At 37.1% G+C, this 24,908-nt stretch overlaps 1 protein-coding gene across 1 annotated transcript in view; it reads right to left on the reverse strand.

The window, feature by feature from the left end:
• OCA2 (OCA2 melanosomal transmembrane protein) overlaps positions 1 to 24,908 on the reverse strand; it is a gene marked incomplete at its 3' end in the record, with an annotated part of 212,861 nt that overhangs the window by 76,406 nt on the left and 111,547 nt on the right. The window contains exons 16-18 of the mRNA XM_084297206.1: positions 14,172 to 14,319; positions 12,552 to 12,609; positions 11,054 to 11,162 (exon numbers count right to left, since the gene is read on the reverse strand). Coding sequence (XP_084153332.1) covers positions 11,054 to 11,162; positions 12,552 to 12,609; positions 14,172 to 14,319 — 315 coding nt within the window. The remainder of the gene's footprint in view (positions 1 to 11,053; positions 11,163 to 12,551; positions 12,610 to 14,171; positions 14,320 to 24,908) is intronic.

The raw sequence follows: 24,908 nt of genomic DNA on the forward strand, positions 1-24,908 counted from the left end.
CACAAATCCAAGCTGGGAAGCACCTGAATACCTAACAGTCCTGCAGAAAAGACTCAAGAAATACAGTGGATCACAACAGAACCTAATGGCCTCCTGAAATCCAGGGTCAGGATAAAAAACAGCAAATCCTGTGAAGCAGCCTTTTCTCTCTTCATCACCAGTAAACCCAGAAAATGTGTACTGTCAGATGCCTACCCATTAGAAAACAAGGGCAGAGAAGTATGGTTAACAGTCTGAAAACTTTAATTTTGATGAAAAATTAAAAGATTCTGGGATGTTTAGTTAAAAGATAAGAAGATTTAATTGCAAGTCTTCAGGCAAATACCAGGCTTCTTCAGAGGGGAGAGAGCAATCTGTTTACTGTGGCAGTAATGGATAGGACAAAAGGGAGTGAGGAGGCATAATAGCAGTGAGAAAGACTCAAGCTACACAGTATGCAGAATCACATACATGCTGAGAAGTAAAGAGGGATTTTTAAGAATCAGCCAGACCAGCATCTACTAGATCAAAGTATAATTCTCCTTTCTGGAAACAGTGGAATGGATACATGGATTTTTTGTAACTGAGCAAAGCAGGATATTCTTTTGCTTTGATGTTACCAATTTTCTACTTGTCAAAATGGCCACAGCAACTTTTTGTGAATTGCATTAAAACACTCCTAGCCCACAACATCCATAACAGGCTAGAACGTATTTGTCTCTTACCTTTGAATCATGGTTTACATAGCATGTAATTGAATATATGAGGAAGTAAAGTTCATCATTGTGTCCCAACAGCTTAATCAGAAGTCCAGATACCTCCATAACCCTTCACAACTTAACCTAAAGATACATGTCAGTCCTTCATACTCTATGCTACAGTTGTAATGTTATATATAAGCATTCATTCAATTATACTCTTATGTACTTTTATAGAAATATTTCCATGAAACAATTAAACCAAAGACATTTACCATAGTGCTCACTCTACTTATGCAATACATTTCATCAGTACTACTGGATGTGAATTAAAATGCCCTATATTTAGGTTTTTGTCAATTCCTCTTTTTAATTTTACCAGTCATGAAATTGTACATTCTAAAGTCATACCGAATAAGCAACAGTTGTCAATTCATAAGCACTGTTTTATCTTTAATATAGATATTATTTTAAATATATATATAATGACAATCTTAAAAACAACCTGCTGGTCTTTTGAACAGTCTCTTTTCATTGGCATAGCTTCATAGAAATCATTTGTACCTGTTCTATGCTATTTTTAGAACCAAGCTTAAGGCTGTTTCTTGGGGACAGAACTATGATAGTGACAGTTCAGAACAGTTTACACTGCAACAGAAAATGCTTTGTAGAATACAAGATAGAAAGGAATGTGAAAGAAGTTGATGGAAACTATAAATCTATGAAAGGCAGACAAAACAGAAACCTACACTGATAGAAGGAAATTTTTAAAGTTAAAAGCAAGAAGTGTATCATAAAACAAAGAAGCAGAGGACTAGCTGTTCTGTAATCACAGATCAGACTCTTTGTATAGGGGCGGGATGGGCTGGACTTTACTGCAGAGCTGTAGTATTGTCAGGTCAGAATGGAGTAATCACATTCACCGTTGTGTGGCAATGTCAACACCCAACTTTTTTAATTCTCCTGAACAATCTAAAATGGCATCCGAGCTAGAATGCTGTAAGCAAGAAACCTTGGTTGGAGATTGCTATAGCAAGGTGTTACATCTAACAGAGAAGATAAGTTGACACATATAGCTGTGTATATTGTACCAATCTGTCTTTAAAAAATGATAATATTATCTCAGTAAAGGTCACTGAAAAAAAACACTATTGCTGTAGCCTCATTGGCTCTTGGAAAATAAAAATTATTTAAGAAGATGCAAATATCAAGATAAAGTGAAGCTCAACTTTTCTAGAAGAAAAAACTAAAGAACTAAAATGCAAAAGGTTCACTAGCAGATACAACTGCTGCTGATTCCTGTTTTTTCTCACATTGAGTGTACAGGCAACTGCAAGGACAGATAATAATTTCTATGTTTAATTACATGTTCTTAAAGATGACTGGGCAATTTCAAGGGTGTAATTTTTTTGAAGACTAGCCTCAGAGAAATAAAAACTGCAAGGACCACAGAAAACAGATTTCTCTTATTTTCAGAAAGAATGTGTTATGCTGAGAAAAAAGAATAACTAAGATCTGAACAGGACTATCTGAGTCATAGTCAATGCTGACTGCATCAATTTAGCTCCACTCCAACATTCTGAGTACTACAAAATAATTGTCAAATTTATTTTTAACTCATATTCATACACACTTGACCAGGATTTTTTTCAACATCAGTATGAATCAAACATATATTAACCTTGTAAATACAATTATGTTTATTATCATCTTAAAGCAATGTGCACCTTCATGGCACAATCAAATCTCCATGTTACATACTCAGAGACCAGAAGGTCAGTCATGTACAGTACTCTTCTTGATCTCAAGTAAAAATACAGAACAATTTAAGCGAATGCTACTACATGCCAGAACAAAAAACAGAACAGATGAATGAAGCAAAAGCAGAGAGGAAAAGAGTACTAAATGAGGCCAAATGATCCAGACTCCATTGACACCTTTGACAGTAGTAGTTGATATCACCTGAAAAAAAAAAGGGCTGAAAGCACAGCTTCAGGAAGCTGGAAGGAACTCCAGAAAGGGTTGGGTGCTTTCAAAGAGGAGAAGAGCGCCTAAAAGCTAAGGTATCTTACTACAGTAGGCTGGATACTCTTGTCAGATGCTATAATTTGTTGTTCTGTTTACCATTACAAGGTCAGGATTTAAAGAATCTAAAGCAAAAAGAAACAATTAGTTATCCAATCAGTCTTGTTCTGCTCTGGTGAGGCTGCACCTTGAGTACAGTGTTCAGTTTTGGGCCCCTCAGTAAAAGAAGGACATCAAGGCCCTGGACAGTTTCCAGAGAAGGTCTACAGAGCTGGTGAAGGGCTGGAACACCAGTCCTATGAGGAGCGTCTGAGGGAAGAGGGAACAGGGGTTGTTTGGTCTGGAGAAGAGGAGGCTCAAACTTTATTGCTCTCTACAACTACCTGAAAGGAAGGTGTGGGGAGCTGGGGATCAGTCTCTTCTTTCAGGTGGTAGGACTAGAGGGAATGACCACAAGTTGCACCAGGGGAGGTTCAGGTTGGAAATCAGGAGACATTTCTTCTCAGAAAGAGCAGTCAGGCATTGGAACAGGTTGCCCAGGGAAGTGGTGGAGTCACCACCCCTGAGGGTGTTTAAGGAAAGGTTGGACCTGGCACTTAGAGACGTGGTTTATTGGGTGATAGTGGTGGTAGGGGGATAGCTGGACCAGATGATCTTGGAGGTCTTCTGCAACCTTAATGATTCTCTGAAATTCTATATTCTATATTTCTATGAAAGATGATACAAAAATATCCAAAACCTAAAATCAGAAAACATACCGAATTCTGTTTTTGCTTTTTATTTTATTTTTTTATTATATATTTATGCTTTTTATTTTTATTTTATGCTTATTTTATTTTTATGCTTATTTTTATGCTATATATATTTATGCTTTTTTTTATTTTGTATAATTGTGTGGCTTCATGCATATTGGTATCAGTTCCTGTATAGCTAGGAATTACAATTTTTGATGCTGTGTATAATGAGCTACTTATGACCTGAACCTAATAACACAGCATAAAGGAGTATAGGTGTGAAGTGATAGGAAAGGTCTTGAAAGTGAGGGCATAGGATGATAGTAAGTACTTTAGGACTATCAGCAACTCAGCAGCCAGTAGTAAGGGATAATAATGCAAACTTAGACATGAGTCAAAGACTATTTTTGAAGTTAAAAAAAAAAAAAAAGGACAAGGAATAAGTATGTAACATACAACACTGTATCTGACAAAATTGAACTTAATGCAGAATTGAAGAAAAGATTTAAAAAAGCAAGGCATGAAGTTTCAAAAAATGGATAAAATTGAGCTCAAGTCGACTCAAGCACAAGAAGGAAGAAACCATCAGCATTATACATCTTCTGGTAAAGAGGAGAAAGAAACCCTTGTAATGCTACCCCAAGCAAAGACCTGAAGGTATCAACTCGTCATGTCTCTACTCAGCCTAAAACTGTAAACTTTTGCACCCCACATTGCATCAAAGGATAACCATAACATTAGTATAGAAGGGGAAGATACTAGGAATATGTTTTTTTATTATTTTTATTTATTTATTTATTAGCAACAGCTTTAATTGTTAATGAGTTTGCTTTTGTATTCATTAAGTAACTCAATGTGTTAGAGTTATCATAAGTACACAAACAATAACTGTTTGTTTTGTTTTGCTTAAACTGATAACAGTTTTAATTAGACTAACAATAAATTCATAGTTCCAGATATAATGAGGTTCTCTTTTTTGCCCACAATATCATGAGCATGACACCATCACAGATACGTTGAAAGCTGGAGCCTATTGCTCTATGCAAAGAAGGCATCCCTAATCCAAATGTTTTGGGGACCAAAACAATCTACCTCACTGAAATGTGTGAAGGAGTTTCCAGGCAACCACAGATTATTTGGATGATATTTTTAGCTGTTTAGAAAAGGTCCGTAAACATTGGTTCCCAAGCTTTGCATCTGGTTCTTTATCTCATCAAACCAGGTTGGAAAGCTTTACAAAAAATACAGGAGAAAAAATATTGTCTCTAACAGATTTAAATATAGTTGATAATTTAGTCTTATATGAGAAGTTACTTAGCAGTCAATGCCAATAAGCTCTCCTCAGTTAAAACCAGATAATATGTCAGCTCCTAGTTAGCCTGGAGATAAATGTTAGATTCAGTAACAAAATGGTGCAAGATGTGCTAACCTTAACAATATAGCCTTTGGCATTAAGCCTATGCTTTCCTAAATATATGTCATTCACCAATTTTTATAGCTTAATGGCTGTTTGTCTCACCAGGATTTTTGTTGTTCTTAAGCACTAAACAATTATACAGTGGTTTCTTAAATTGATCTTGTGTGAAGTGGTTTGGGTTTTTGTTTGTTTGTTTTTCAAACATTTTATAAAATAATAACTCTTCAGTAAGTTGAATAGTTCTATGACAGACCTTTCACAAGATTTGCACAAATTATCCTGAAAGCAAGCATCTCCAAAATATAAACACTTTTCCTTACCCTTCCTATGGGTACAAACACATTTTGAAAACATAATTTGTTTCATTCTGCATATATGATTGTATTGTTTGTAAACAGTGTAGATTTATATAACTCCACCATTATACCGAAGAATAGCATAAGATGGTTTAAGCGATTTACCACCAATGGTAGATGAGAAAAATGTTCCAGAATAACAGTTCAAAGAGCTGTTTAAAATTCTTAGAGTTCTTCTTACACAGCTTTCTGAGTTAAACATTCAGAATAAAACTGCACAGACTACATTTATTTCACCTGTGTGATATTAAACAATTAGAATTAAATAGAATTAAACAATTTAGTCAAAGATCTCAAAGCTTATGGTTTCTGGCATTAGTCAAACATTGCTAAATCTCTTACACATACTGGCAGTCTGTCTCGAAGTTTTTAAGGAAGAATCATTGCTACAGAAAAGTTCTTTTATCACTTATTGAAAATAATGTAGAATAGAAAATGGATTAAGTTAGTTATTAAAATGCACTAATGGAGAACTAGATTTGGTGTTTCTAAGCCAAGTAAATATCAGTACAGAATTTCTGACATTCTGTGATTCAATACCAAATTCAAGTAAATTTGAGAAGTTCTTTAGGGTAATGAAGGACTTTCTTCATCATCAGGAAAGTATCACTCAGTCTCTAATCTATTCTGAATTATTGGTTCACCTATGTACACTACAGTGTTAACTGAAAATTGCGCATATCCACTTAAACAAAAGCAGGTTGAAAACCAAGAGAAATTATATGGAAGGAATTTCAGAGCCACTCCACTTCCCTGAAGTTGAGGTGTCACTCCTCTGCAGGTTAAGACAAACTTTTTGCTATAATTTGCATAACATTCTCTGTAGAAATCATTTGTTGTGAGTTGTGTTTTGTTGTTGTTGTTGTTTTGGTTTGGTTTGGTTTGTGTTTTTTTTTTTTTGTTGTTCTGCTGATGTGTTTATCCAATTAAGGTATTTAATTTCTCCTGTGAATTTCAACAAATTTTCTGTAAATTACAGAAATTAGTCAGAAAATATGACAACTGGCATCCAAAGGAGTGACAGGATAACAGGAGACTTTTGTATCTACAGCTAATAAACGCATTTCTCCTTGAATGTACTGGCCATAAAATAAAAAGGAGCTCTGCACAATATGGCCATCCAAACAAAAAGTTATTTTAAATTAAATGAAAAGAACATTTTCCCTCCTTTTCCACTGTTTCAATCACAGATTTTAAAATTTTCAATGCAGCAAGATACAACTATTCAAAGCAAATTGAAAGGAGACAGATTCTCAAAGGTATCTGCAGCAGAATTTGCTGTGCAACCTCACAGTCAGAAGTAAAACCATAGTGGATATAGAAGACAGGGAAGAGTTTTCCAGGAGAAACTAGATTTAACTACATAAATGAGTTCTCAGCAAACAAGATAACCGTTGTATATAAATATTGAGGAACTTTAGCTTTAGAGAAAGGACAACAGGGAAAATTTATGTCTAGGAGGTTTTCTTGAAAGAAGTGATGCAGCATGTTGACTTATAGAACTTGTCCAAGTACCCAGAAAGTTCATGGTAACCGTGATTGTTAAATTAATACAATCATATTTTTTTTTAGAAGTTCATATGTTTAGGTTCTTTACTAACACTGTTTTGTTTAGTAATACTACATCTGATTTTAGTTAATACTGAAATCCCCCAAAAATGAATAACCAAACCAAAAGTCCATCTACCTGTTATGGTTTTGTTCTTATCTGTAACTGAAACTCAGTATAAATTGAGAAGAGACCCTCTGGCACATGAAGAGTGAAATAACGTAGAGTAAGGTGACTCTTTTCATGAATTACCCCTCTAAAGCAGGTCAGGCAAATCACAGTGGTTAATCACCTCCATTGAGTATTGATCTCCTGCACAGATTATTTTAAGGGCAGCTGAAGATAATTAGCTTCAACATTGGTTGAAGTGTTGTTCTTGTGCATTGGTTGTGCATTGTGCATTGGCTGAAGTGCTTGTGATCTGAAGGATCACAAGCATCCACAGCACGAAAGGAACCAGAATGAGATCAGGCAATGGTGTGAAGACAAAACCACTCAACAGAAACATGAAAAGACATGATTGCTCCCTCAGAGTTTATGATTTATTGGCATCATGGAGATGTGGTGGGATAGCTCCTATGTCTGGAGTGTTGGAGAAGTAGGATGCAGGCTCTTTGGAAAGAACAGGCTGGGGAGAAGAGCAGAGTGTGCTGCACTCTATGACTGCTGAAGTACATGGAGCTCTACCAGAGGATGGATGAGGACCTGACTGAGATTCCCTAGGTAGAGAATCTAAACTCAGGAGGTGTAAGTGACACACGAGAGGGCTGTGCAGCCATCCAAAGTGTATTTGTCAGGCTGAAGAGGTGGACTTACAGAAATCTCATGAAGGTCAGCACAGAGAAGTGCAAAAAGCTGCACCTGGTGAGAAATAACCCAAGGTACCAGTACATGTCGGGGGCCATCCAGCTGGGAAGCAGCTCTGCAGAAAAGGACTTTGGAGTCCTGGGAGACACCAGATTGAACATGAATCAGCAGTGTACCCTTGCTTCTAAAGCTAATTGTATTTGTGGCTGCATTAGATGAAGCATTGCCAGCAGGACAAGAGGGTCAAGAGAAGTGATCCTCACCTCCTACTCAGCATTGGTGAGACCACAGCTGGAGTGTTGAGTTCAGTTCTGGGCACCCTGTAAAAGAGAGACATGAACATGCTGGAAAGAGTCCAACAGAGGTCCAGCAAGATGATCAAGTGACTGGAGCACCACTCCTATGAGGAGGCTGAGAGAGCTGGGACTGTTTAGTATGGAGTAGTCTCACAGAGGAATCTCATCAATGTTTACAAATACCTGAAGGAAGAATGCAATGAAGATGGAGCCCAGTGGTGCCCAGTGCCAGGACAAGAGGCAATGGGCACAAACTGGAACACAGGAGGCACTTCTTTACTGTGTAGCTGACATAGCACTGGCACAGGTTTCCTGCAGATGAGACCAAAAGAACCATAAAATCATAGAATATCCCGAGTCAGAAGGGACCCATAAGGATCATCGAATCATCTGTTGCAACCCTTTAAAAGGAGGAGAGGACCTTCCACTGTCTCAGAAATGACCGAACCTTGCCCTAAGAAGAGAGGGTTCAGAGGTGGAAGGAAGAATGATTGTAAGGGGTCTGCAAGGAATGAGGTACTTCCACTGCATGCAGAGGTCGCTGAGGGAGGCAGACAACAGCAGAGCAACAGCGGTGATGGATACTCAAAGGAACTGCACAGAGATCACAGTAGCTCAGCAAATCACTGAAATGAGTGAAACCAAACCAAAGAGAAAGGACCTACCCCAAAGGAAGTAGCTTATAAATTGATTTTGTCTATTCTGTCTGAACTGGTCAATCTGAGCATCCCTTAACATAAATAAACAAATATTCTAGATTCTATTCCAATAAAATTTTGTTTTATTTTACTTTAAAAAAAAAAAAATCTTTTGTCTCTGTAGGGGAAACTCATTATAGTTCAAAGCTCTAGACATGCCTGCCTAAAACTTGAAGTCAAAATAGGAGCCAAGTAGAAACATCAAAGGGGCTTTATTTTCCTCTCTTGTTATCTTTTCTGAGATGCTTTACCAATGATTTATCAACAAAGTAATATCCCATAGGAACAGAATGAAAGTACTGTAGAAGTCTAAAGTTTGCCATATTTGTTTATTTAAAGTCTCCGTATTAATCTTTCATATTTCATAGAATTATACTAAACAAACTGATGAACAGGTAAAAGAAAGCTGAATAGGAAAGTGTTCTGCATTTTAAAAGAGAGTTAAGTACGCAAACTTTATAATTTAAATTAAAACATCAGTTCCCTCAAATTATATCAATGATTCCAAGTTCATAATGGAAAAATTGTATCAGGGCTGGGGACAGATAAAGAATTCTATAATCTTTCTAATTCACTCTTCCAAATGCAATTAAAAGTTATTAGATTTCTAACACATAAGCTTCTATATAAAACATTATTCTGTTAGGAAATTAAACACTGAACTACAATCTCCTTTCATTTTTATGCAAAAAATTTATTGAACAAATTTAACCAAACCACCAGAGTGCAAGTGCTGTATTTTAGGAAATTTATTTGCATGCACTGGAGGACTAAAATCCATAGAAACTCATAGCAGCACTATCTTCAGTAATGATAAATAAGTGGCAGCAAGCATCAAGACAGTGGAATTCAGGAGTCAACAATGAGACCTTGGTATAAGTCTGTAGGTTCCGTTAAATGTTATTAGAAATTATGCATATGATTTAATAATACTTTTCCATTAATCTGACAGGCTTGCTGTGAATACAGAACAGGGGGAAGCTACACAGAACACATACAGTCCATGTTTATTCTCAAGGTTACAGCTGAAGATCAACTAGTGAATAAAAGAAACCTGAGCTGCCAACCATGTCATGTTTTTCATTTATTTTACTGACATGAAGTAGGACAAAAAAACAGTCATCATTTATTAGGTTTCTTCTAGTACTCCAACTACTCTGAAGTTTTGAAAGAATACCTTACCAGGGGCATATGCAACCAGCGCTATATGGCCTTTACTGACTGACTGTGGGTTTTCAAAAACACTTTTAGATGATGGGTTTACTTCAGAAAATCCTACATGGTTCAGTGTCTACTTATCTGAGGCAGAAAAGTAAGGGTGAAAATTGATTTCTTAAATTGCTGATGTGAGCTCCTTCCTTACATTCTTAGCCACACTGACTTCAAATGCCTTCAAGTGTCTTCAATTCCGGCTTCTTCCTACACTTTAGTAAAGTTGCAGTTTTGTGCTTATAATGCATCAGTACAGCTTAGAACTTCTTAGCAGCCAATATTATTTATTGGATTAAATCACCCATCATGATTTGTCCATCACGACAAATACTCTGGAACAAGGAAGTTGACAAAGCAGCCATGCCACTAGTGTCACTGTTTGACACCCTTTCCTCAACCTGATTGCCACTGTACAGCTAAAACTAGCCCTATGAGGCATAATAAAAATCTATAGTATAGTTCAATCAATGTTTTATTCATTATGAGTTATTCTTCTTCAAGACTGTTGCATCTTTCAGTCACTGGATGTACACAGTGGGGGATTCAGAAATTGTAAGTGCTCAGCAGCCAAAAATATATTTTTAATTTTCATAGGCCAATGCACAGGCAGGTTTTATGACTGCCCTTTAGTTATATGTGAATTTTAATTTGGTTCTATTGTTAGGACATGTAGAACATGTCCACACATAGATATACACATAACTGTATAAAAATCCACACATATAAGTCTAGGCTTAGAAAGTATACACGTTATTTTTATTTCACACATATACAGTGTCTTCCTTTTTTTAGTTTGGGAAATTATTTATTCTGGTGATAATGCAATGATGACTGGAAGTCACGTAAAGAGGTATATACACTGAAGAAATAATGCCAGACTACTTTGTTCCTTACTTGGGAACAATTTCTGATCTCCGGGATGAATTTTTGTCATTTATTCATATCTACAGTGAGATCATGCTAAGGTCAAATTTGCTCATTCTGTAATGTTTACCCACCTAGCTAATACTGGGAAGTCAGAAAAATTAAGTCATGAGCTCTACCTGCTACTCCTCCTGGGGTGACTAAGACGTGACTGCATTTCAAAAACCTGTTCTGAGAAGCTGCTGTTCTGACTAATCTGGTGAAATTGTGAGGCAAGGAACATAAAGAAAAGAGCTTTCCAAACTGACACAGACTCAGAAAAATCTTACAATTTGGCTGGCTTTGTTGTTGTTGTTGTTTTGATTTATTTTATTTATTTATTTATTTCAACTAAATAGAACAAAACTATGAAACTTACCAAGATCTAGGTAGACACCGGGAACAAATGAGTTGAGAAAAAACATAAGAATAACACATCCCAGCACAGTCAGGCATTTGATAAGAAGGATTTTGTCTGTTATTCTGTGCTGTAAAGAGGAAAAAGAATTGAGTAACTGTATTAAAGAAGGAGCTATCTATTACGCATTAAGTTCAAAAGAGCATGTGTGAAGTACAAACTGCTGTTCCTGTATTGTATATCCTTCTTCAGCATAAAAGACATAAATATTTAAGTTGAAGCATTTCATGTACACTATATTTTGAATATGTAGGAACAAAGGCCCAATGTGAAGCTAAGAAACGCAAGCAGCTAACTGCTGAATACACCTAGATGTGTCCATCTAATCTTACCACAACATCATTACGTAATTATATGGTTGAAACAGTTTCTACTATAGACAGAACTTCAGGTGCTCTGTGGTTTCACAACCCTGGACAAAATCACCCTTTGTTGCAATTATTTTCTGAAAACCTATAATCCAACCTAGAGGCCAGATCCATATACTTCCTGTGGAACATTCAAGGACATGCCAATCCCTAATCCCTATGCAGCTCCTGTTCCCCTGTGCCCAGAGCTCCTCATACTCTCACTCTCAGACCCAGCCACTTTCCACTGTGCCCGATTCTGTACTCTGATCTCACTTTTACCACCAACCCAGGGAATCACCTTCTCCCAGCCTCAGTATCTCTCATTTCCAGTCTCTTCCACACAGTTTAAAGCTCTACAGAAATACAATTAAATCTCTGTTCTTTAAGAAGTTTGTCATTTATGCAATGCTTTGAAAAAAAAAAAAAAGTGTAAAAACTAATCAGATAGTCCTGTTGACCTTGTTCTGTTTTGGTATGACATATAGGACAGAGAGGTACCAACCAAGGACATGAGTTCCCAAGCACAGGCCAGTACTCATTAGTGCTAATGAGATGGAGAGGATGTGACATTTAGACATTTACATTTAGTTGAAATTAATCCCACTACAGAGTACATGTCTTGTCAGACTCAGCTTTGGCATATAAGACATAAGCAGTGTTAATGTGTGCACAACAAAGAAAAAAGAATTCCTGAAAGTGGTTTATCTATACTTGAATAATAAAGCAGGCGTGTCACAGACAATGTAGTAAATTAGAATTGGTATTAGGTACATCAGCAGGAGTATACTCTACCATCATGCATCATGGTTATAAACAACCTATTGACACCTCCTGGGTCTCTCTGGCCATAGATTAAAATTTTAAGAAAACACTGCTGAATCATTTATTGATCCTTTAAGCAACCTATTTCTAAGGAACATAAGTATAAAACCTGACAAATACTCGCAACGTGGTTCAGTAACCCTGTTCAACTGAGGCCAGCCAGCCTGCCTGCCAGCTTTTCTGCTATCATGAGAGTTATTAAATTTGCATTGGGTTCAAAAGACTCTCTCCATACAAAGGCATAGGTTCACTTACACTGGAACTGAGAAGAACTGCCATCTACTTACTTTTTTCTGAAGTTCCTGAATATTTGTTTCCCAGTTTTTATCTTCTTGTGAAATTTGCCTGAAAGAAAATGACACCTGCTTTTTTCCAGTGTGAAATTAGAGCTCTGCCAAAATTATTGGACTAAATCCCTCTCATCACAACCAGATCATCCTTTTACCCATAAGGAGTATCTCATACCAGAAAGGAACTGTGTGCAACATGGTCAGTAGCAAAATTCCAGTGACAGGTCACTTAAGACCCCACTTTTGTAACAAGCGCTACTAGTACATACACGGTTAAGTTCATGAAGAGTGCCACAGGCTTGGAAGGAGCAAGCATCCAGAGTATGAACGCTTGTATAGGAGCTGGCTACATGCAATATGTAGTTCCCTTAATAGTTTCAGAAGGTAATGTGTGCCCATCTGCGATAAAACAAGGGTCATGTGCTAACAAGTCAGAACACATATGTGTTACATTTTCATTTTATAATGAAGTTTTTACAATCTGAATAACTTATTAAACTTATAAAATAGTTGTGTTATCAGCATAGTCAGCCTTCCAGCAAAAGGCTGTAGGGGTTGCAGTTTGGGAGCTCTGTTGTTAATACTAATGAATTTTTACATTGCTATAAATGTACTTGTGCTGGAGAAATCCTGATTTTCAAATTAAATGTACAATTTTCATGTATACTTCAGAAAACTCCCCTTTGAGTATTGTAAACTCAACGTTATTTTTTTTTTTAATTGAAGTAACAGACTTGTTTGTCACTCTGTTCAAAATGCACAATATAAGCAAAAATTATTAAGTAAAAAAAATAAGTAAATTATTAAGTAAAAATTATTACTGGAATGGTTTAAGAAATCTTATTTACATTCCCTTGTTCATACTGTGTATTTAATTAGCATGTTTATTAATTAAAAAAAAATAAATAAATCTATTTCATTTTCACTTTAGTCTAGAGTCAATTCAAGTTAAGGAAATTTATCACCGCCATTCTCAGACATCAAATTCCATTGCATAACAGCTAGTTTTGCTGGAACCTAAACAAAATAGGGTTAGCATCTTGTTAGTCCCGGTTTATAAAAACTACTTTTCTATACATAAATGGTTAATTATGCCTATGCTCAGGTCAACACTGATGGCTTGATTACAAAACAATTTTAAAATGCAGTAAATCACTAGTGGTATGTTTCTCAAACTCAACAGTTCACTGAAGAACACTTGAATTTTTCAGCAGAAAAGAATTTGCAGCATTTTACTACATTGTAGTCACTACTGCAAAGAAAAGCATAATGAAGTATTTATGATCTTTTTAAAACAAAAGTCATATGAAATTTCTAGGCCTTTATGTTTGGATCCTATTGACATATATTTTCCAAACTCTACACATTCGGGTTTTTTCCAAAAATACTGAGGCTGAGGGTGGCTCTTCGTACTTGCCCCAACACACATCTGATTAAAAGACAACTAAGAGTATAGGTCTCATCCCACTGAAGACATTAGCAAAGCCACAGTATCATTTCCAGCTGTCGTCTGAGATGAGCAGGAGCTCCATGTCAGTCCAACAAACCACCCATGTCTACAGCTCATCCTATCAAGAGTGGGAGCAAGGGAGGTGGCACACGCTGGCACCCACTCACTTGTGGAACGTCCTAAGCTTCTTCCTCAGCAGCATCTCCAGAGTCAGCACCTTCTGCATCAAGAGGCATTTCACAGCAGTCTCTTCCCTGCTGGCAGGGTTAATGCGCTGTGCAGTCAACCTCCAAACATAGATCTCATGTTTCAGCTCTAAAAATAAGCAAAATTGCTTATGTTAAAGCAGGTGCAATGCATATAAAACCGGAGACCTACAAAATATGTGTAAGGTGTTCTGGACTCAAGCTCTTAAAATAATTGGAATGGTTTCCCAACAATTTGCCACTTTGACAGCTGCTTTTACCATTCATTTTGCAGAGCTGAAGGGAATGGAAAATCAATATGAACATTTCAAAATTTTATATAAATTAATCTCAAAGTCATTAAAAAAAAAAAAGTACTGTCTACAAACACTTGCATATAACAGCCAATACATATTAATATAATACTAAATGCAGACCTGAATGATATCTGGTCCTGTGTAAGTTTAAACAGACTTATTAACACTTCAAATCGGCCTCCAAAGTGTTGTCAGGATTTTGAATGTTTTGGTTTATTTTTTCCAGTATTGTCAAGACCTTGGAGAATGACTGAAAAGTGTGTGCTCCTGTTGAGGACAGGCATTAGATTGGGTATGCAAAAAATATCCTTTGGGTTTTCCAGGAAATTCCTAAATAAATGAATGCTGAATATTCATTCAGAAACTGCGTGCATAAATACTTCTGGATGAAATAACAGGATACTTCCTCCCACTTCCTTTTTTTTTCCATCAAAATTTATATCATTGAAGAGAATGTGTCGAGAATTCATGGTTTTATATCTTAAGATCCCTGTTTAATGTGCAAATTGTTCTTATCTTAAGAAATGGACACCTTTGTGACCAAGTATTTATAGCCATGATATAGAGTGAATCATGTAAAGATTGACCGTAAGAGGAAATTAGACTTGACAGAACTCAAACATTTAAGAATAAAAGTAAGGGTGTCCAGAGCCATCATAACTTGCCTGAACAGCTGATGAACAGCAGACGACTCACATTTTCTATTGGTCACATCTCTAGATGAACACACAGTTTGCAAGCCATCAAAACAATTATCTTTGCCTTGGCTTTATGATGTAAGACTGAAAATGTAAATTCACACTATACAAAGCCAAATTTCGTATATGAAAAACCCATTTATATGTGGTTCATATCTGAACCACATATATCAGAGGTACAGAATCTACCACCTTGGTGATTGATTCTTGCCAGGATTATGCCAGGATACTACATTGATTAAAATCTGATACTACATTGTATTAAAACATGGATAGGTGCAAGTCTTATCAGAGGATCCACATGAGTTTGTGCAGATGCCCATTCTAGCCATCATTTACATTTCCATCAGCAGTTGTGATACCCACAAATATATCAGCAGTGATTTTCTGTTCTCTTCCAGAACATAAAGAAGAAAGAGACAGAGCTTTAAGCCACAGCTAATCTTCTGCTTCCAACCAAATATATAAATTTATTTGTTTGGTTTTTTTTGAGGATTAAGGTGGATCGGAGCCGTACAAAAAACATATTTTAAACCTTACGACTGGTGGATTTTTTTTCCTTTGAAAAACATTCCTAAGTTCTTCAGGGTGAAAGAGATATTTCTACCACCCTTCAAGCTTCCCTACACTAAATGAAATAGAAACATCTGTATTTAATTTAAGCATATGAAGGAGGAAAATCCCCCTCAACAGGTGAACGGTCCTTTTTGTTCTGTTCTCTCACAACATTTTAAGTCCAATAGACTGTGGCTTATAAACTCTTGCCATCAGTTCAAGAGAGAGAATGTGTTGGTTTTTTTTGTTGTTGTTGTTGTTGGTTGGTTGGTTTTTTTTGTTTGTTTGTTTGTTGTTTGGTTGTTTTTTTGTTTGCTTTTTGTTTTTTTCTCTGGCAAATGCTCATGAAGCATAATTATCCAGTTTGCTATTCTGCTTCTGACGGGCTGTCTTTGCTGCAACACCTTTTCAGATCATATGATCAAACAATGGTTTGGGTTGGGAGCCACCTTGAAGACCATCTAATTTCAGCCTGCCCTGCCATGGCTCTCACCAGATCAGGCTGCTAACAGCCCCATCCAGCCTGGCTTTGAACACCTCCAGGGATGGGGCTTACACATATCTGTGCAGCCAGTTCCAGTGCCTCACCACCCTCGTAATGAAGAATTTCTTCTGAACATCTGCTCCAAATCTGTCCTGTTTCTGTTTAAAAACCATTATCACTATCACTTGTCCCATAACTACTTGCCCTTGTAAAAATTCTCTCTCCATGTCTGTTCACAATTGTCTGTTCATCCTGCCACATTTCTCTTATCCTTTCCAACTGAAATGTCACCAAGGATTTTGCTGATGGAAAAAAGTTGAATCTTTCATCCTCTAAATGAGATGCAGATCCCCAGTGGGAATTTTCACAGAGTCTTTATCATCATTCTTTCGGAAAGGAACAGCTAACATCACTATAGCTGTGCCACAAACAAAACCACAGAGCAGAAAGCAGCTCAGCTGGGTTGCACATTCCTGCTCCATGTCTGAAATGCTGTGGGGCTAGTCTCCAGGCTCAGCAAAATCTCATCTGTGTTAAAAAATATGTGTTTTCACATGGCTTTGATCTTGCCTTTATGTACAGCAAGTGCATGCTTTATTGTTCAGACTCTTTAGTTTTCTAAACATCCCAAGCATGCAAACATCTAAGCGGTTGTGAAATTCACTTCAGAGCAACATGACCTGCAAAAATCAGAAGAGTCGATACATCTTTTACACTGCTACTCCATTTATGCCAAGAATTTCTGAAGAGTTTTTCCAAGTTTTTAACAAAACCTTCTAACAGAAAGTTCTTCCTTTTTCAGTTCCAGGCACATTTTTATTGTAAATGTGTTTTATGGCGCCAGGTGCTGTATATATATATATGTATATATGTATATATGTATATATGTATATATGTATATATATGTATATATGTATATATATATATATGCATGTGTTAGCAGTAGTTTTTGCTGTGAAGGAAATATAATGCAATACCCTTGATTTCATTGAGAACACTGAACGCAACCAGAAACCTTTGGGCCTTTATCTTGTCCTACCATCTCAGGTCTGCAAACCCACTTGGGTATCAACCTGTACAGTTTGGGAATAACTGATCTTTTAACTGTGTTAAACACAAGTGACAAGAGTTTATGAAGCTTCAGGTTCTTATCAATTACTTTGAAACTATAGCTAAAGCAGTAGGACAGCATTTGGCTGGCCCTGAGCGAGAAGGTCTTATACCTCATTTCCACATTTCCATAAGTTTCCATTCCCTACTCAGATGGGAGGTGATGGTCAGGGCACACTGACTCCACTCACTCATCCAGGAAAACCCAGTCTGCAGGTTTTTTGCAAGGTTAACCTTACTGTGTCTCAGCCTACATTTATTATCCCATTATATGATATCAAAAAATCTTTGTGAAAATGGTGCATTCATAAAGTCCACAAGGTACTATAGAAGAATACCTACCATTGTTTTTTCACAGACATTTTTTTTTTGCTAGAAAGTCCAGTTCCAACAAGAAAATAATATTTTGTCATATCTCTTGGATTAAAAAAAGAAAAAAGAAAAAAAAAAAAAGGATCAGCAAATGTACAATCCCTATGCTGCTAATCTGTTTTGTCCATAGGATTCTAGAATGGTTTGCATTGGAAGGGATCTTAAAGCTCATCCAGTTCCAAGCCCCATACCATAGGCAGAGATGTCACCCAGTAGATCAGATTGCCCAGGATCTCATCCAACCTGATCTTGAACACCGCTAGGGATGGGGCATCCACAGTTTCTCTGGGCAACCTGTTTCAGTGCCTCTCCACCCTCTAAGTGAAGAATTTCCTCCTAACATCTAATCCAAATCTCCCCTCTTTTAGTTTAGAACCATTATCCTTTGCCCTATCATTATCTGCCTGAACAAAAAGCAGTTGTTTTTTTTTTTTTTTTTTTTTTTTTTAATAAGCCCTCTATAAGTATTGAAGTGAGGTCTCCCCAGAACCTTCTCTTCCATAGACTGAAATCCCCAGCTCTCTCAGCCTTTCTTCATAGCAGAGGCACTCTAGCCCTCTGATCATATGTGTGGCCCTCCTCTGGACCCACTTTAACAGATCAACATCATTCTTGTGCTGGGGGCCCCAGACCTGGATGCAGAACTCCAAGTGGTAGAGTAGAGGAGAACAATCACCTCCCTCACCCTGCTGACTGTTCTCCTGTTGATGCAGCCCAGGATGCAGTTGGTCTTCTGGGCTGCAAGCACACACTGCTGGCTCATGTTGAGCTTTTTGTCCACCAGAACCCCCACGTCCTTCTCTGCAGGGCTGCTCTCAATGAGTTCTTCTCCCAGTCTGTGCTCATGTCTGGGGTTTCCCTGAGCCAGGTGCAGCACCTTGCACTTAGACCTGTAAAACCTCATTAGGTTCTACACACTTTTCGTTGTTGTTGTTCTACATGCTTTTTCCCATTTCTCAACCTTGTCCAGGTCTCTTTGGATGGCATGCCTTCCTTCTGTTGTATCAACTGCACTACTCAGCTTGGTGTCATCTGCAAATTTCCTGAGGGTGCTCTCAGTCCCATTGTCTGTTGTTGACAAAGATCTTAAACGTTTCCAGTCCCAAGAGGGACCCCTGAGGGACACCACTCATCACCAGCCTTCACTTGGACATAGAGCCATTGACCATCACTCTGTGTGTGTGACCTTCACGCCAATTCCTTATCCACTGAAGGGTCCACCTTTCAAATCCATCTCTCCCCAAGTTGGAGACCAGGATGTCATGTGGGACTGTGTCAAAGGCCTTATAGAAGTCCAGGTAGATGACATTGGTAGCTCTCCCCTGTTAAGTGATGCAGTCACTCCATCATAGAAGGACACCAGATTCGTCAAGCACAATTTGCTCTTGGTGAAGGCATGCTGGTTGTCTCAGATCACCTGCTTGTCTTGCATGTGCCTTGACATTGCTTCCAGGAGGGCCTTTCCCATGGTCTTTCCAGGCACTGTGGTGGTTTTACCGTACTAGGCAACTAAACGCCACAACCACTCTCTCACTCCCCCCCTGCTTAGATGAGGAGGGGAAGAAGCATAGTAAAGAACAACTCACAGGTTGAGATAAGGATAATTTAATTAAAGAAAAAAAGTATTATTATTATTATTACGGAAAGATTATTATTAACTAAACGATTTAACTAAAGGGGAAAAAAAGAAAAAAAAGAAAGGGGAAAAGGGTGGGGGAAACAAAAAATATAAAAATAAATAAATAAATAAATAAAAATGAAGGCTATGTGGAAGTGCAGAGGAAAAAAATTACTCTCCACTTCCCACAGATGAGTGATGCTTGACCACGTCCTTGAAGCAGGGCCTCAACACATACAGCCATTGTCCAGAAGGACAGACATTTTCACAACAAGAGCCCACCCTCTTTGCTTACAGTGGGAGGGATTTGGGGTTTGGAACTAGATGATCTTTAAAGTCCCTTCCAACCCAAGCCATTCTATGATTCCATTCTATGACTTTGCCCCCCAGGCCCTCACCTACAGGTTCAGGAAAATGAGATGTGGGAAGCCTGACTGACAGTGAAGACTGAGGGAAAGAAGTTGTTGAGTACCTCAGCCTTCTACACGTCTGTTGTTACCAGTTCTCCCTTCTCCTTTATCAGAGGTGGAACACTCTCCTTGGCCTCTCTTTTCTGGCAAATGTACCTATAGATTCCCTTCTTGTTATTTTTTACATCCCTTGCCAATCTCAGTTCTACTTGTGTCTTGGCTTTCCTGAACCTGTCCCTGCATACCTGGGCAGCAGCCCTGTACAGCGCAGGCCACATGTCCTCCACTGTTATTGTCATTTAGCATATTTCACCATGGAAAGAACAGGCTCGAAGTCCTGGACTCATTGAAATTAACAGAACATCAGCTACAGACCTGAGCTGTGACATTTTAGGTAAGATTTTCTACATTTTAGAAAACATTGTTTCACCAAAAATACATATTCTTTCTGCAGTGAACCAATTAATAGTCAGACTGATTTTCACTTAATCATACCCTCCCTCCCACCTGACTGCCAATAACAAAGAAGACATTCTAAAAACTGAGTGTAATTAATTCCCAGTCTCAGAATCTGAAGAGGACAGTCTTGTTTATTGAAGATACTCAGAAGAGCATGACCAATCTTGATGAGATGATAAGAATTATCATAAAATGACAATTTTTAACCTGCAAGTGCACTAAATATATTATCTACCTTTTTGCAAGCAAGACAATTTGGGGCTGTGACTAACAAAATTCAAAGCATGTTCCTGTGAAAGCATTTTTTCTCCACATGATATTGTAGCTTAACTTTTTCCAGTGAAGCAGTTATTTTTCTTAGCTAACTTAGCTAACAAGGATACTTCTGTTTAAAAGTTAACTGAAAAGTAAATTAAGTACTATGAATTATAGCTTAATCTAGCAATATTAATACCTATAACTTTAAGTAAATTTTTAAATCCCTGATATAATGTAATTTATTTCCTCAGTATTATTAGAGTGTAAGTAAATGTCATCTCCATTTTAAAAGCTCAGAAACTAAGTTAGAAAGGTGAAGTCCAAGTGTGGAAAGAATTTGCCTTGAGGAATTTCCAGCTCAACAACTGACACCTCTTTCCTGGAAGCAGCACCCCTCAAGAGGAGATGAGCATAAACTCTAATTCTGGAAAGGAAAAAATAATAATTTTATATATATATATATATATGTGTGTGTGTGTGTGTATACATATATATATATATGAAACGTCCTTGTCTTTATTCTGTTGAGTAGGACAATTTATAAGTCATGTGGATAGAGGTAAGCAGACGCAAAAATATTGCAGGGTCTTCAAAACTGCAACAAAACACACTTTGCCTGATTCAGCTAAATACTTGCAAAGGAATGCAAGAAATCTGCACAGTGCTGCATAAAGTGATACAGAAGATTTATATCAGCTTTCAGACTGTTGGAGCCCCATTTGGTCACTGAAGCACCTAGGACATATTCAGATGCTCTGCGTGGGATTGCAGCCATGGCATAAGAAGTACAAGAGACCCTTGTCCCTGCAATAAAGCAGCTGAAGCCCAGGCAGAAAACTGCATGGCATTTCAGATTGAGCCACATTTTTAAACCACCTCTGTAGAGTTTTCTTCTGGGCAAGCTAGGGCAGACAACAACAGCCACAGGAGCCAGGCTGTTAAAAAAGATGAAAAACAGCAAGCATCTTTCTTAAAAACTGAAATGTATTTTCCTCATTGTGCTTTGGATTGTCCCCTGTAATTTTAACTACTAAAAGAAGCATGAGGAATTTCAGCAAAACACTACAAGATCACCGCTACATTTTATGAGAGAGTAGTCAATTCAATACCTTTATGATGGTCACATAACACTCAGATGGAGTGATCTGCAGATATTAAAGAGAGTTAGGTCTCTCACAGTGTTTCAAGGTGGTTGAAAAAGATATACATTACTCTCCAGCTGGTTTCTTACTGAATGAGAGATGGGGTCTCAGGAAATATATACTCTGTTCTCCGACTTAGAGATGCAACATTATTTCAGTCATTTTGGATTTGCCCCTTAATTTCCTGTGCTTTATTTCCCCATCCTTCAAAAGCAGAAGTATGAGTATATTTAGGCTCCATGTGTACCATAAGCACTTGCCCAATATTATCACAATAATCTCTTCTGCTTGAGAATAGCAAAGGGTCATAGGAAGTAAAGAATAAAGTATTTTCAGCCTAAAATTTATCTAAAATCCCAGTACAGTTTATTTCAGAAGAAAAGTCATCTGGTCTGAAATCTATAAAAATAATTCCTGTTTACTCTCTATCAAGACATTTTAACTCAGGCTGCTAGACTTAGCAATTGAAAGCCAATGTTTTCCATTAAAGTACAACCACCTCATAATTAAAAAAAAAAAAAAAAAATGTTCAACTCACTATCCTTTTTTTTAGAAGTGGACAGATAAACTCCAATCATAAAACATTTTGCAGTAAACCAAACAACTGTTGAGGTCATTTCAATACCAAGGAAAAAAGAAAGTGCTACAAGCAAAGACTGAAAGACGGTATTCCCCGAGTCCTATTAAGGGAAAAGAACCATGAAAAGATACAGCCTCAAGAGGATACCTCTCATAATCCAAAAGATAAAAAAGAAAATGGTTCATCTAAGGGCAAAATGAAGAGCAAAATAAGCTCACTTCAGAACTAGCATATCTTTTTGCTACTGGTTTAAGTGTAAGAAATGGTTACTAATAAGTTCAGCTCATTCAGCTTTGATACATAAAAAATGGCAAAAATAATTTTAAAATGTCAAGATTATGCTTTTTTTGTGAACAGTCATCACAGTAAAAGCTCTTTGGAGCAAAATGATACAGGGCATGTACTAAATTAACATAATATGTAGCGCTGTATACCAGGAAGATTTTAGGAGCTTTAGCACCAAAAGAGCAAAGTGAAAACTTTGTCATAGTGTATCATAAAACACTGTTAAAGAATTCCCAGGCCTTCCTGGAAAATGTATATCCATACTATTGTTCTGCAGTTGTGGTATGCACACAAAAATCTAGGGGGACAAGTGCTGTAAAAGAAACTGCAGGTATCGCTTCCTAAATTTTTACCTCCCATCAGAGATTTTTCTGTACTGAATCCTTCAATGAAAAATGTATATAATAAAATTGTGAAGTGCTGCTCTATTGATTCAAAATACCACTGTATTATACTTTCTTTCTGAATAAGGCAGGTAAAGTAATATTACTGCAACCTTCTTCTGACAACTGCATTATCAATACACTAGGCAAATAAAATGCAATTGTCATATTTCCCTTATTCTGCAATGTCAGAATATCATTTTTATGACTTAAAAAACAAGAAAAGACAGATCAACATTTTCCTCTTTCCACGGGAAATACTCCATCAACTCTAAAGGAATGCAAAGGACACATACAAGGATTTTAAACATAAAATGTTTTGAAATCTTTAAAAAAATATAAAAATCTTGAATACATGTAAAGTAAATAACTACAATTATTTTTATTCCTGATTATAGAAGAGCTACTGAAAGTGAAAATAATAAGAGATTATTTTTCGTTACATTTTCAAACATAAAACCATGACCCCTGGTGGATAGAACTGTGTTGGTGAAACAAAAGTAGACAGGTCCACAGGGACCATAAGACTAGTTCCTTTGAAACTGAAAGTCTTACCATTGTATAAAATAAAAGATGTAAAATGTACAATAAATATATGGTCTTAGATTCCAACATAATTTGTAAGAAAGCTACATCTTTTAGCTTAGCACACTATACACTACAGTAGGAAAGCTAAAATACTAACTATTCATTGTTAATATACACAACTGGATTGCAGAGAAGAAAAAAAAAAAAAAAAAGTTTTCCTATTCCACACTGTTCTTCAAGATTTAAAAATGCTTTCCATACACTGGGATGAGAGAGAGAGTGTGAGCAAGCTCAAAATATGAGTATTACCTATAATGTCAAATAGGGCAAAGTTTGGAGTATTCATGTATCCTTCATATCAAATCACTCATTTTTTATTCTGAAGCTCAAGGGAACATGCTAATGTACACATAGGCAGGCTGATCTCTCTCTTCCGTGCTTTGATTTTAAGCAGAAAAATCAATTCTAGGGTTGAGAAACATTTCCTAATCTAATTTTAATCATAACTGATTGAAAAAGAAATTCACAAGAAGTTGTGATAGATTCCCTATCTTGGGTGAGGACAGTAGAGTGCAATGTATGTTGCAAAACTGCCAGCCAGATCTAGCTTGGAGTTGAGTGCTTGAAAGCATTTTAAAATATTCCTTTCTTTGGACATTATTCTCTGAATAATCTGACTGTTGAATATCTCACCTGAACCAGCTTCCAAGTAAGCCAGCCTACTGCTTTCAACAGCTATGCTGAAACACCAATAGTGCTTTACTGGCAGTTAGTACCTACATAGGTACAAACACACCAGAGGACAGAGATTTACTGATGTATTTAATCCAGCTCAGTACATGACTTACCTCTCAGTGATTCTAACATGAAATGGTCCCCACTGTTACAAGTACCTTACTAACTAAAATAGGACTAAAGATCTTTCTCTGGCCCTGAGGAAAAGCATTACACAAAGTTGCAATGATCCTCCATGACACCTTATACCCTGTGTCCCTGCAGTGTCCCTGTGGCCCTGGACATTATTTGTATTTTATGTGGGATTTTTTCATTTGAAAGTGTCTGAAACCAGCATTGGGATTGTCTTGCAAATCATCAGAGTAGTTCTTCACTAGCATTAAACCAAAAGGTTGTACACCACACTGCAGGCCAGGGCATGAAGGTACACAACAGTGCTAGAGGATGCAGAGGCAACCAGGGTAGCATTGGAGGACTGTGTGAGTATTCAGGGAGCCAAACCTGTTGTCTTGTAAAAAACATCTTTGGAAGTGGTCCCTAGACTGAACTGGGGTGATGACGGGGGGAGAGATCCTACAAGTGCCCCAAAACCAAGCAAAATACAAAATTTAAACACACATTTATTTGACACAACTGATGTGACTAAATCATTTTTTAAATATCCTGTTATCAGCACTTTTAAGTGCCTACTGACAAACTTTGACTGATAAGCTATGTCTCAAGGCCAGAAAGAAACTATGAATCTGTTTGAATGATTGTCACAAAAGAATTATAGCTTGAGTGTG

The sequence above is a fragment of the Netta rufina genome, assembly GCF_964035555.1.
Source record: "Netta rufina genome assembly, chromosome: 1".
Lineage (NCBI taxonomy): Eukaryota > Metazoa > Chordata > Aves > Anseriformes > Anatidae > Netta > Netta rufina.